We start from the raw sequence: 14,549 nt of genomic DNA, 5'->3' as shown, positions 1-14,549 counted from the left end.
GTCAGTTTTCCTCCTTGTGCCTTAGTCCTGTGTTGCAGATCTGTAATAGAAATAGCCACCCCCATCCCAGAGAGAGGCAGAAAAGGTTAACCCCTACATGACCAAGCCGGGGAACAAAAAGGAGCAGGCAAACCCCGACCTGGATCACATCAGGTGCTTCACAAGAACTAAAGCAATGTGGAAGGAAACAAATGAACATTTTACTTTTTTCACAAAAAATTTACATTGGAACCAAATTTTTTTATTTTTACAAGGGTATCAGGAGAAAATGGACCACAAAATTTGTTGTGCAAATTCAGCTGAGTACGCCGATACCCCGTATGTAAGGGAATGCAACTGTTTGGGCGCATGGCAGGGCTCAGAAGGGAGGGAGCACCGTTTCACTTTTTGAACGCAAAATTGGCTGGAATCAATGGATGTGTTTGGAGACCTCCTGATCTACCTAAACAGTGGAACCCCCCAATTCTAACTCCAACCCTAACCACAACATAAACCTAATCTCAGCCATAACCCTAACCCCAAAACAAACCTAACCCTAGCCCAACCCTAACCATAACCCTAGCCCAACTCTAACTCTAATGGAAAAATGGAAATAAACATTTTTTTTTATTTTTACCTAACTAAAGGGGTGATAAAGGGGTTTTTTATTTAATATTTTATTTTTATTTTGATCACTGTGATAGTCTATCACCGTGATCGAAATGAACCAATAGGAAAAATTTCCTATTGTTGCCGGGTGCCGGACGGCAGATCTTGGCGGGCGCATGCGCAGTGCCATTTTCTTGCTAGATGAAGACACCGATGGCCCGGGACGACAGGATCGGGGGCTGCAGGAGGGTCCAGGGACACTTGAGGTACCAGGGGGTGCACGGTGGACCCCATTTCTCTCTCCTCTGATGTGCTAATATCAGAGGAGAGAGAAATTAAATGGGAAATTGACTTTTTTTTTGCGGTCAAAGTTATTTCGTGAATAATGGTGATCGCCACACTGGGGTCAGTAAAAACCGACCCGAATCATGTTCTCTGGAGTCTCAGCTACCCTTAACTGCTGCCGTTAAAAGGCGTATCGGTGGTCGTTAAGGGGTTAAGATCAAATAGAATATTTTTAGCCCTGAAAAAGGGTTTTGGTATCAGTTGCAAGCTGCAGCATAAAGGACATGCAGTTCATCCTTTCCTGTCCTACACAATCCCTTCAGCACAATCTCTCCCTAAGTGCTGCTAACAGCAGTATTACTATGTATTATAATTAACCTAAGAAGGGCTGTTGTTGTACTTCACAGAATTCTTGAGCTAATACGCAGCTACAATTTTGTCACTCTCCCATCGGCACCTCTCCCTACGCTGCCTGTGTCCGGGGTGCAGTGTGCCGAGCATGGCATCATGGGTCTTGTATAGACTTGATGACATTATGTGGCCAGCCAATCATAGTAATGCCACAACCAAGATGGCCACGGCATTACAGTGACTGTCAGGCAATCCCTACATGTTCATTGGCTGTCTACAAAGCACCAAACATGAGAGGCTCCAGCTCGAAAATTTAAAAAAATACTCGCCGAGTAGCGAGCATCCCTAGGACACTGATTCTCGAGCGAGTGACGAGCACGCTCGCTTATCACTACTCTTTAGGTTTTTTGTTTGTTTTTTTGCACTATGCGCAAATACAGGTGTTGCCTCCCTTTCCTTTGAGCTGGACATTGCATTCATATAGTTCCTTATGGCTGCATGTCCATTACCCGGGTCTCAGTCCTTCTCATCCTTTAACCACATGTACCGTATTTTTTGGACCATAAGACGCACCCCAAATTTTCAGAAGGAAAATAGGGAAAAATTGAATGTGTCAAATGGGGGTTCCGTATTACAGTCCGAATTCAGCTTACCGGGGGGGGGGGGATTGGCAGCTCTTGTGGAGCATGGTCACAAAGGGTGTTTGGTGGTCCGGTGATATGGCTCCCATCCTAGACGTCATTGCCAAGATCTCAATCTGAGCATGCGCCGCCCCGGCTGCCATTTTCCCGCAGGCCACTGCATCGCAGCTGATTGAGATCTCGGCAACGAGATCGCGTCTTCCGAGATTTCATTGCTGAGATCTCAATCGCCTGTCCCCTGCTGCCGCTACACTACTTGTAAGTATATTCCAACTATAACACGCACCCCCATTTTCCCCAAAAAATTGTAGGGTAAAAGTGCATCTTATAGTCTGAAACATACGGTACGCCACTTGACAAATGGTAAGGTTTTCATATTAGAGATTAGGACTTTCCTGAATAGGGTCACCGTGACACATTGGGATGGCTTTTACATTTTTGTGATCAAAAGTATGTTAACTTAGCACTCTATATTATTTCATGTATTATTGATATTTTTGTACTTCAGGGTATTTTTCTTATTATCTATAATATAACGCTGGGAGCGTCACTCTGTCCGAAGCCTCTATAGACTGCGCAGGCGCGACGCTCCTAGCGTTACATTATAGTGTGAGGGAAAAAAAAATGGCGCGAACTGCCGGGAGCAGGGGGTCGGGAGCAAAGGGACATCATCCGCATATTTTCGCCCTGATTATGCTGTGGCACTTCGTGCCACAGCAATTTGTTGCTTACGCCCGCCATTCCTTTCTGGTGCCATTGTCTTGCTCCTCCTGGTGCCGGAATCGGCGCCTGCGCAGTCCGTGCTTTCCGGCGCCATTTTGTTGAAGACACATTGCAGTGTGTCTTCAAGAAAATGGCGCCGGAAAGCGTGGACTGCGCAGGCGCCGATTCCGGCACCAGGAGGAGCAAGACAATGGCGCCGGAAAGGAATGGCGGGCGTAAGTAACAAATTGCTGTGGCACAGCAATTTGTTACTTGCGCTACCTGATTCATTGCTGGCGCCATTGTCTTGCACCTCCTGCTCCCGGAATCGGCGCCTGCGCAGTCCGCGCTTTCCGGCGCCATTTTCTTGAAGACACACTGCAGTGTGTCTTCAACAAAATGGCGCCGGAAAGCGCGGACTGCGCAGGCGCCGATTCCGGGAGCAGGAGGAGAAAAACAATGGCGGCGGACATGAATCAGGTAGCGTCTTCACAGGATCCCGCCCTCATTACGCTGTGGCACTTCATGCCACAGCGATTTCTTACTTTTAGGCCCCCTGACTCCGGCCAATGAATGTCTCCCTTCTCCCACAATCGGCGCATGCGCAGTCCGCGCTTTCCGGCGCCATTTTGTGGGAAACCTCAGTGTGTATTCAAGAAAATGGCGGCGGAAAGCGCAGACTGCGCAGGCGCCGATTCCTGAAGCACCAGTCTGCAGTTTTCGGCTCAATTTACTTTAATACTGCAGTGTGTCTTCAACAAACTGTCCCCCTGACAGTGTCTTCTCCCATCACTCATTTTGTGAGCATATTTACATAATTTTCTTCAATACTGCAGTGTGTCTTCAACAAACTGTCCCCCTGACAGTGTCTTCTCCCATCGGCCATTTTGTGAGCATATTTACATAATTTTCTTCAATACTGCAGTGTGTCTTCAACAAAATGTCCCCCTAACAGTGTCTTCTCCCATCACTCATTTTGTGAGCATATTTACATAATTTTCTTCAATACTGCAGTGTGTCTTCAACAAACTGTCCCCCTGACAGTGTCTTCTCCCATCGGCCATTTTGTGAGCATATTTACATAATTTTCTTCAATACTGCAGGGTGTCTTCAACAAACTGTCCCCCTGATAGTGTCTTCTGCCATCGCTTATTTAGTGACTTTCTACTGACTATATATCTGAAAGCACAATATTTTAACAAAAGTTCAGTAAGTTATTCGCCTCATATTTTCATAATAATGCCCCCCAAACGCAAACAAGTTCTTTCTCATGAGGAAACTCAGGCCAAAAAAAAAAAAAGGACAGAGGCTCAAAAGGTTCGTAGAAGTACAGTTAAAAAACAGCACCTTACATTGCAGCGTGAAAACAACACTGTTAGAAAAAAGGCTGCCCGTCATAATCTCACCCAAATACAACAACAACAAATCCGCAAAGCTGATGCTGAAAGGCATAAGTCTGCTCAACACTGCATGACAGAACATGAGCTTCACCAGCATCGCAAAACCAATGCTCACACAAAAAGAGTAGCCCGTGCTAAACAACCTGCCCGCTGGGGTAAGAATGTCAGATTTCGCAACACTGCTTTGCTTGCTCAAAACTTCAATGAAAATGACATTGAACCATGCTATCTTGGCCCAATGAACAACATATGCTCATTTTGTTATGCCAAACATTTCCAGAATGAACTTAGAACAAACTGTTGTCATAATGGAACTTGTCATGAACTCAATGGCAAGAGAACATAGCATAAGCATATATAGGAACTAGCTCTTGGAAGATGGGAACTGAGCTGACCATGAACTAAACCTAACGCACAACTAGCAGTGGCCGGGTAGCATGCCTACGTTGATTCTAGATGCCCAGCCCAGCCGGAGGACTAAATAAAGCTAGCAGAGGAAAATATTAGTCCTAGCTCACCTCTAGAGAAATACCCCGAAAGGAGACAGAGGCCCCCCACATGTATTGGCGGTGAGTTGAGATGAAATAACAAACGTAGTATGAAAATAGGTTTAGCAAATTTGAGGTCCACTTACTACATAGCAGAAGACAGAAAGGACACTTTCATGGTCAGCTGAAAACCCTATCAAAAACACCATCCAGAAATTACTTTAAAACTCTGGCATTAACTCATAACACCAGAGTGGCAATTCCCGTTCACAAGAGCTTTCCAGACACAGTAACGAAACTACAGCTGTGAACTGGAACAAAATGCAAAAACAAACATGGACAAGAGTCCAACTTATCTAGTAGTTGTCTAGGAGCAGGAACAAGCACAGAGAGGCTTCTGATAACATTGATGACCGGCAAGCAACTAACAGAGCAGCAAGGTTATATAGCGACTCCCACATCTTGATGGGAACAGGTGAACAGAGAAGATGAAGACACCAGTTCAATTCCACCAGTAGCCACCGGGGGAGCCCAGAATCCAAATTCACAACAGTACCCCCCCCTCAAGGAGGGGGCACCGAACCCTCACCAGAACCACCAGGGCGATCAGGATGGGCCCTATGAAAGGCACGAACCAGATCGGAGGCATGAACATCAGATGCATTCACCCAAGAATTATCCTCCTGGCCGTATCCCTTCCACTTGACCAGATACTGGAGTCTCCGTCTGGAAACACGAGAGTCCAAGATTTTCTCCACAACGTACTCCAACTCACCCTCAACCAACACCGGAGCAGGAGGCTCAACGGAAGGCACAACCGGTACCTCATACCTGCGCAATAATGACCGATGAAAAACGTTATGAATAGAAAAGGATGCAGGGAGGTCCAAACGGAAGGAAACAGGGTTAAGAATCTCCAATATCTTATACGGGCCGATAAACCGAGGCTTAAACTTAGGAGAAGAGACCCTCATAGGGACAAAACGAGAAGACAACCACACCAAATCCCCAACAGAAAGCCGAGGACCAACACGACGGTGGCGGTTGGCAAAAAGCTGAGTCTTCTCCTGGGACAACCTCAAATTGTCCACCACCTGCCCCCAGATCTGATGCAATCTCTCCACCACAGCATCCACTCCAGGACAATCCGAAGATTCCACCTGACCAGAGGAAAATCGAGGATGAAACCCCGAATTACAGAAAAACGGGGACACCAAAGTGGCAGAGCTGGCCCGATTATTGAGAGCGAACTCCGCCAATGGCAAAAAAGCAACCCAATCATCCTGGTCAGCAGACACAAAACACCTCAGATATGTCTCCAGGGTCTGATTAATCCGCTCGGTCTGGCCATTCGTCTGAGGATGGAAAGCGGACGAAAAAGATAAATCTATGCCCATCCTAGCACAGAATGCCCGCCAAAATCTAGACACGAATTGGGTCCCTCTGTCAGAAACGATATTCTCAGGAATACCATGCAAACGAACAACATTTTGAAAAAACAGAGGAACCAACTCGGAAGAAGAAGGTAACTTGGGCAGAGGAACCAAATGGACCATCTTAGAAAAACGGTCACACACCACCCAGATGACAGACATCTTCTGAGAAACAGGCAGATCTGAAATAAAATCCATCGAGATGTGCGTCCAAGGCCTCTTAGGAATAGGCAAGGGCAACAATAATCCACTAGCCCGAGAACAACAAGGCTTGGCCCGAGCACAAACGTCACAAGACTGCACAAAGCCTCGCACATCTCGTGACAGGGAAGGCCACCAGAAGGACCTTGCCACCAAATCCCTGGTACCAAAAATGCCAGGATGACCTGCCAACGCAGAAGAATGAACCTCAGAGATGACTCTACTGGTCCAATCATCAGGAACAAACAGTTTATCAGGTGGGCAACGATCAGGTCTCTCCGCCTGAAACTCCTGCAAGGCCCGCCGCAGGTCTGGAGAAACGGCTGACAATACCACTCCATCCTTAAGGATACCTGTGGGCTCAGAGTTACCAGGCGAGTCAGACTCAAAACTCCTAGAAAGGGCATCCGCCTTAACATTCTTAGAACCCGGTAGGTATGACACCACAAAATTAAACCGAGAGAAAAATAATGACCAGCGCGCCTGTCTAGGATTCAGGCGCCTGGCGGTCTCAAGATAAATCAAATTTTTGTGGTCAGTCAATACCACCACCTGATGTCTGGCCCCCTCAAGCCAATGGCGCCACTCCTCAAAAGCCCACTTCATGGCCAAAAGCTCCCGATTCCCAACATCATAATTCCGCTCAGCGGGCGAAAATTTACGGGAAAAGAAGGCACAAGGCCTCATCACGGAGCAGTCAGAACTTTTCTGCGACAACACTGCCCCAGCTCCGATCTCAGAAGCGTCGACCTCAACCTGAAAAGGTAGAGCAACATCAGGCTGACGCAACACAGGGGCAGAGGAAAAACGGCGCTTAAGCTCCCGAAAGGCCTCCACAGCATCAGGGGACCAATCAGCAACATCAGCACCCTTCTTAGTCAAATCGGTCAATGGCTTAGCAATATCCGAAAAACCAGCAATAAATCGACGATAAAAGTTAGCAAAGCCCAAAAATTTCTGAAGACTCTTAAGAGAAGAGGGCTGCGTCCAATCACAAATAGCTTGAACCTTGACAGGATCCATTTCAATGGAAGAGGGGGAAAAAATATATCCCAAAAAGGAAATCCTCTGTACCCCAAAAACACACTTAGAACCCTTCACACACAAAGAATTAGACCGCAAAACCTGAAAAACCCTCCTGACTTGCTGGACATGAGAGTCCCAGTCATCCGAAAAAATCAGAATATCATCCAGATACACAATCATAAATTTATCCAAATAATCGCGAAAAATATCATGCATAAAGGACTGGAAAACTGACGGAGCATTAGAAAGACCAAAAGGCATCACTAAATACTCAAAGTGGCCCTCGGGCGTATTAAATGCGGTTTTCCACTCATCCCCCTGCCTGATTCGCACCAAATTATATGCCCCACGAAGGTCAATCTTAGAGAACCACTTGGCCCCCTTTATGCGAGCAAACAAATCAGTCAGCAACGGCAATGGGTATTGATATTTAACAGTGATTTTATTCAAAAGCCGATAATCAATACATGGTCTCAAAGAGCCGTCTTTTTTTGACACAAAGAAAAAACCGGCTCCTAAGGGAGATGACGATGGACGAATATGTCCCTTTTCCAAGGACTCCTTTATATATTCTCGCATAGCAGCATGTTCAGGCACAGACAGATTAAATAAACGACCCTTTGGGTATTTACTACCCGGGATTAAATCTATGGCACAATCGCACTCTCGGTGCGGAGGTAACGAACCAAGCTTGGATTCTTCAAAGACGTCACGATAGTCAGACAGGAACTCAGGAATTTCAGAGGAAATGGATGATGAAATGGAAACCACAGGTACATCCCCATGAGCCCCCTTACATCCCCAGCTCAACACAGACATAGCTCTCCAGTCGAGGACTGGGTTGTGAGCTTGCAGCCAAGGCAATCCTAGCACCAAATCATCATGTAGATTATACAGCACCAGGAAGCGAATAATCTCCTGGTGATCCGGATTAATACGCATAGTTACTTGTGTCCAGTATTGTGGTTTATTATTAGCCAATGGGGTGGAGTCAATCCCCTTCAGAGGAATAGGAGTCTCCAAAGGCTCTAAATCATACCCACAGCGTTTGGCAAAGGACCAATCCATAAGACTCAAAGCGGCGCCAGAGTCGACATAGGCGTCCGTGGTAATAGATGACAAAGAGCAAATCAGGGTCACAGATAGAATAAATTTAGACGGTAAGGTGCAAATGGAAACAGATTTACCAAGCTTTTTAGTGCGCTTAGAGCATGCTGATATAACATGAGTAGAATCACCACAATAGAAACACAACCCATTTTTCCGTCTAAAATTCTGCCGCTCGCTTCGGGACAGAATTCTATCACACTGCATACTCTCTGGCGACTTCTCAGTGGACACCGCCAGATGGTGCACTGGTTTGCGCTCCCGCAAACGCCTATCGATCTGAATAGCCATTGTCATGGACTCATTCAGACCCGCAGGCACAGGGAACCCCACCATAACATCCTTAATGGCATCAGAGAGACCCTCTCTGAAAGTCGCCGCCAGGGCGCACTCATTCCACTGAGTAAGCACAGACCATTTACGGAATCTTTGGCAGTAAATTTCCGCTTCATCTTGCCCCTGAGATAGGGACATCAAAGTTTTTTCTGCCTGAAGCTCCAAATGAGGTTCGTCATAAAGCAACCCCAAGGCCAGAAAAAACGCATCCACATTGAGCAACGCAGGATCCCCTGGTGTCAATGAAAAGGCCCAGTCTTGAGGGTCGCCCCGGAGCAAGGAAATCACAATCCTGACCTGCTGTGCAGGGTCTCCGGCAGAGCGAGATTTCAGAGACAAAAATAATTTGCAATTATTTCGAAAATTCTGAAACCCGGATCTATTCCCCGAGAAAAATTCCGGCAAAGGAATTCTCGGCTCAGATACAGGTGCATGACAAACAAAATCTTGCAAATTTTGTACCTTCGTGGCGAGATTATTCAAACCTGCAGTTACACTCTGAAGATCCATTACAAACAGGTGGACACAGAGCCATTCAAGGGTTAAGAGGAGGTAAGAAGCAGCTAGACAGCAATTAAGGGCTAGGCAGCAAAACTCTGAGGGGAAAAAAAAAAAAAAAAAAAAAAATTTCCCTTCAACACTTCTTTTTCTCCTGCTTCAGCCCAAACAATTAACACTTTGCGGGCCGGTCAAACTGTCATGAACTCAATGGCAAGAGAACATAGCATAAGCATATATAGGAACTAGCTCTTGGAAGATGGGAACTGAGCTGACCATGAACTAAACCTAACGCACAACTAGCAGTGGCCGGGTAGCATGCCTACGTTGATTCTAGATGCCCAGCCCAGCCGGAGGACTAAATAAAGCTAGCAGAGGAAAATATTAGTCCTAGCTCACCTCTAGAGAAAAACCCCGAAAGGAGACAGAGGCCCCCCACATGTATTGGCGGTGAGTTGAGATGAAATAACAAATGTAGTATGAAAATAGGTTTAGCAAATTTGAGGTCCACTTACTACATAGCAGAAGACAGAAAGGACACTTTCATGGTCAGCTGAAAACCCTATCAAAAACACCATCCAGAAATTACTTTAAAACTCTGGCATTAACTCATAACACCAGAGTGGCAATTCCCGTTCACAAGAGCTTTCCAGACACAGTAACGAAACTACAGCTGTGAACTGGAACAAAATGCAAAAACAAACATGGACAAGAGTCCAACTTATCTAGTAGTTGTCTAGGAGCAGGAACAAGCACAGAGAGGCTTCTGATAACATTGATGACCGGCAAGCAACTAACAGAGCAGCAAGGTTATATAGCGACTCCCACATCTTGATGGGAACAGGTGAACAGAGAAGATGAAGACACCAGTTCAATTCCACCAGTAGCCACCGGGGGAGCCCAGAATCCAAATTCACAACAGGAACTATCATACTGGAAGAAGTACGAATGCATTCATATATTACTAATTGCATGAAGAGACTGGAACCAAACTCCAAGAATTTTATGGAAAACATAAGATCATACAATAGTGCTAACGCTTTTGCATCAATGGGCGCACAAATTGACCAATCAATTCACAAGCGATCAGGTCCTTTCTGTTACAGAATCCATGGGCAAATTTACCATGCTACATCTGCGTTGCACCCTAACCAAGGTGAATCACCAACATACGCCCAGTTATATATTCTGGATTCAGCTCAAGCCTTGAATGAAAGAATGAAAAATCCAAACAACACTGGATGCATTCATAATGTTATGGAAAAGCTGCAAACAATTCTCGAAGATATCAATCCTTTCTCCAGACAATACAAAAATATGCTGCTATTTGAACAAGAAGAAATACTAAAGGCAAATCTGGAAAACAGAATGCCTATTGAATATAGCATGACTTTCATTAGAAACAAAGTAAATACTATGCACCCCGGCAGAATCAATGCTCCAACTGCCAGTGGGGAAATTGCTGCCATTTTCCACAGCGCAGATGGTGCACCCCCAGAAAACCGTGACATTACCATTCATCCCAAAAGTGGCATTTTGCAAAATATATCTATTCTAAGTAGGCTCTGTGACCCAATGTGCTATCCTTTGCTTTTCCCTTATGGGGACTCTGGGTGGACTACAGAACTAAAAAAAAAAGATGGTCGAGGAAATGTGACTCAACTTCAATGGTATGCATACCACTTTGCCATTCGTGATGGTACTTTTAACCAGTTCCTTAATGCAGGAAAGCTGACACACCAATTTATGGTTGATGCCTATTGCAAAACTGAAGCTAACCGTTTGAATTGGGTGCGCAAAAATCAAAATATGATAAGAGCTGAAGAATATGATGTCCTTCAACAATTCGTAACCAACCACAATTTCATGGACATAGCTATTCTGCCTGGAAAAAAAGTCATATTGCCATCAACGTTCCAAGGAAGTCCCAGGAATATGGCACAAAACTACCAAGATGCCATGGCAATGGTCAGGAAATATGGCAAATCAGACCTATTTGTAACAGTAACGTGCAATCCAAAATGGAAGGAAATTAAAGATAATTTGCTGCCCAATCAGCAACCATGCGACAGGCCGGATTTAGTAGCACGAGTATTTAACATGAAGCTAAAATTGCTACTTGGAGACTTAACCACATACCACAGATTTGGACGAGTTAATGGTATGGTGTATGTAATCGAGTTCCAAAAAAGAGGTCTCCCTCATGGACACATATTGGTATTTATGGCCCCGGAATACAAAGCATGGGATAAAGAAAGAATTGACAAAATTGTTTGTGCAGAGCTCCCACACAAAGACACTCATCCAAAGCTTTATGAAACTGTAACATCTTGCATGATACATGGTCCATGTGGTCCACTTAATCCTAATGCACCATGTATGGACAATGGGAACTGTACCAAAGGCTTTCCCAAAGATTTCTGTTCTGAAACTAATAGCAATGTAAATGGATACCCTAAATACCAACGTCGGGATGATAACAACTTTGTTACACTTGGTGGAAACAAGATTGATAATAGATGGGTTGTGCCTTACAATCCTTATCTTTCCTTAAAATACAATGCCCACATAAACGTTGAGATTTGCAGTTCTATACAAAGTGTTAAATATTTGTTCAAATACGTTTACAAAGGGCATGATTGTGCAAATATCCAGTTTGTTACTTCTGCCACAGAACAAGAAGCTACAGTTGAATGGGATGAAGTAAAAAATTACTTGGAAACTCGATATGTAAGTGCGCCTGAAGCATGCTGGAGACTCAGGGAATATAAAATGCACCATCAAACTGATCATGTGGAAAGATTAAATGTCCACCTTGAACACAAGCAGACAATATGCTTCACACCAGGTAAAGAAGCTGAAGCTGTGCAGCAGAAAAACAACAAGTCTAAACTTCTTGCTTGGTTTAAACTAAATCGAGAAGATCCTAATGCCCAACAATATTTATACATTGAAATCCCTGAACATTACACATGGGATGATAAAAATTGTATATGGAAACCACGTAGCAAAGGTCATAAAACCACAATTGGCAGAATGTTTAACGTTAGCCCATTAGAGAGAGAAAAATACTTTCTCCGAATTCTCCTTCTCAATGTTAAAGGCGCTACATCTTTTGAGGATCTGAAAACAACTGAAGGAATCTGTTTTCCTATGTTCCAAGAAGCATGTATTGCAAGAGGATTAACTGATGATGACTCTGAATGGGATACTTGCCTAAAAGAAGCTGCCACTTATCAAATGCCAATACAACTTAGACAATTGTTTGCATTTATTTGCATTATGTGTGAGCCATCTAATGCCGCAGCATTGTTTGAAAGGCACAAGAAAAATCTCATGGAAGACTATACCACATGTTTCCCTCATGTAGAAAAGGCCCACTATATGACATTACATGAAATAGAGTCTGTGTTACGGACACATGGAAAGTCATTACAAGATTTTGGCCTACAACTTCCTGTTGGCAAGTACGATGATCCAATCAATTCTGGCACATATTACGACCCTGTTGCGGAAAAGGATTTGTTTCAGAAGAAATTCCACATGTTAAACCCAGGACAACTAAAGGCTTTCGAAAAAATCAAAGAAGCTTATCATAATCCAAATTTAGAAAAACGCCTATTTTTTATTGATGGACCGGGTGGAAGTGGTAAAACATTCCTATATAATACAATCATGCATTACGTTCGAAGCAAAAATGAATTAGTTTTGCCATGTACATTTACAGGCATTGCTGCCACTTTGCTGGAGGGAGGCCGAACTTCACATAATCTTTTCAAACTGCCTATACCAATTAATGAAACGTCCATGTGCAATATTCGTCATGGCAGCACTACTGCTAATGAGTTGAAAAGTGCCAAACTCATAATCTGGGACGAAGCTTCTATGGCTCCAGCTCATGCTGTAAATGCAGTTGACACATTCTACAAAGAACTCATGGCTGAAGATCCAAAAGTTCCATCCAAAAAACCTTTCGGAGGTGCGGTGTTTCTTTTTGGTGGAGATTTTCGACAAATCCTTCCTGTTGTACCACATGGCAGCAGAACTGAAATAATTTCAGCATGCATAAAAAACAGCTATTGTTGGAGGAATATTGAAGTCCTTAAATTGGAACAAAACATGCGTACCAATGAAAACAATGTACCCGAAGAACAACAAGGCTTTTCCCAATGGCTTTTAAACCTTGGAGATGGAAAACTTCAAGAACCAGGACTAGAGGAAGGTATTTTTGAAATTCCTTCTGTCTGCATTGAAAATGGATGTATTGTTGATGCTGTCTTTCCTCAAGTCATAGAACCAGAAGATGAAAGCATTACAAACCGTGCAATCCTCACTCCAAAAAACGAACATTCACATGAACTGAATGAGAATGTTCTTAGAAGAATTCAGTCCGAATTGAAATGCTACACCAGTATTGATTCCATTCAGCAAGATACTGCAAATGCTGAGGAGGCAGCAAACTATCCAATGGAGTTCTTAAACAGCTTAATGCCTGGTGGTATGCCTCCTCATAGATTAAATTTGAAAGTTGGAGCAGTAGTCATACTTTTAAGAAACCTTAATTCAATAAAAGGTCTTTGCAATGGCACCAGAATGGTTGTAAAGCAAATGATGTCAAAAGTCATTGACTGTGAAATCCTCACTGGATTATTTAAAGGTACAAGGGTATTCATTCCCAGAGTTATTCTGGCACCAAGCGATCCTGATCTTCCTTTTACATTAAAACGAAAACAGTTTCCCTTAAGACTTGGTTATGCTATAACCATCAACAAAAGTCAAGGGCAAACACTCGATTCAGTTGGCATATATTTGCCATCTCCAGCCTTCAGCCATGGCCAACTTTATGTCGCCTTTTCAAGAACAAAATCCTTCCAGCAAGTCAAAGTTTTCGCTACTGATCAGCAAGGCAACTTACAGAAAGACCACAGAGTTTACACCAAAAATGTTGTTTACAAAGAAGTTTTTGCACAATAATTTTTGTCTTTATCTAATACTTTAATAAAATTTAAAATGTTATATATAATAGTTAATATGTGTCTTTCTGTTCTATGCCTAAATGGGTGACACCTGTGCAGTGTGGTGCCTGCGTTAAAAACGCGTGCATACTGCACTATGATGACATTTTGTGTGTGAACATTATACACAGTGTCTTAAAAAAAATGGCACCACATATTGTGAGATTCACATGTTTACTCAGGTTCTATTTTATACGAGCACCACATCGCAACATGGCAGCAGCACATACTAGGATGGGGACGTAGGATGACAGCACCACATCACAAAACAGGATGGGAGCAGGACATGACAGGATAGAGGCGCAGGATAGAAGCAGCACATGACATAATGTGAGCATCACATAACAGAATGACAACATGCAGACGCACTAAACAGGATAAGATCACAGGATAGGGGCTGCACATGACAGAAAATGAGCGCAGGATAAGAGCAGCATATGTCAGGATGGAGGTGCAAGATGGTAGCAGCACATAAAGT

At 43.9% G+C, this 14,549-nt stretch overlaps 1 protein-coding gene across 1 annotated transcript; it reads left to right on the top strand.

Moving 5' to 3' along the window:
- The first annotated feature begins 10,857 nt into the window (after positions 1-10,857).
- LOC143768118 (uncharacterized) lies at positions 10,858-14,030 on the top strand. The gene has a single exon (XM_077256806.1). The coding sequence runs from the start codon at positions 10,866-10,868 to the stop codon at positions 14,028-14,030; it is 3,165 nt and encodes a 1,054-aa protein (XP_077112921.1). The 5' UTR covers positions 10,858-10,865.
- Positions 14,031-14,549: the final 519 nt, after the last annotated feature.

The sequence above is a fragment of the Ranitomeya variabilis genome, chromosome 4 (assembly GCF_051348905.1).
Source record: "Ranitomeya variabilis isolate aRanVar5 chromosome 4, aRanVar5.hap1, whole genome shotgun sequence".
Taxonomy (NCBI): Eukaryota; Metazoa; Chordata; class Amphibia; order Anura; family Dendrobatidae; genus Ranitomeya; species Ranitomeya variabilis.
This window is presented reverse-complemented; position numbering and strand designations above follow the sequence as displayed.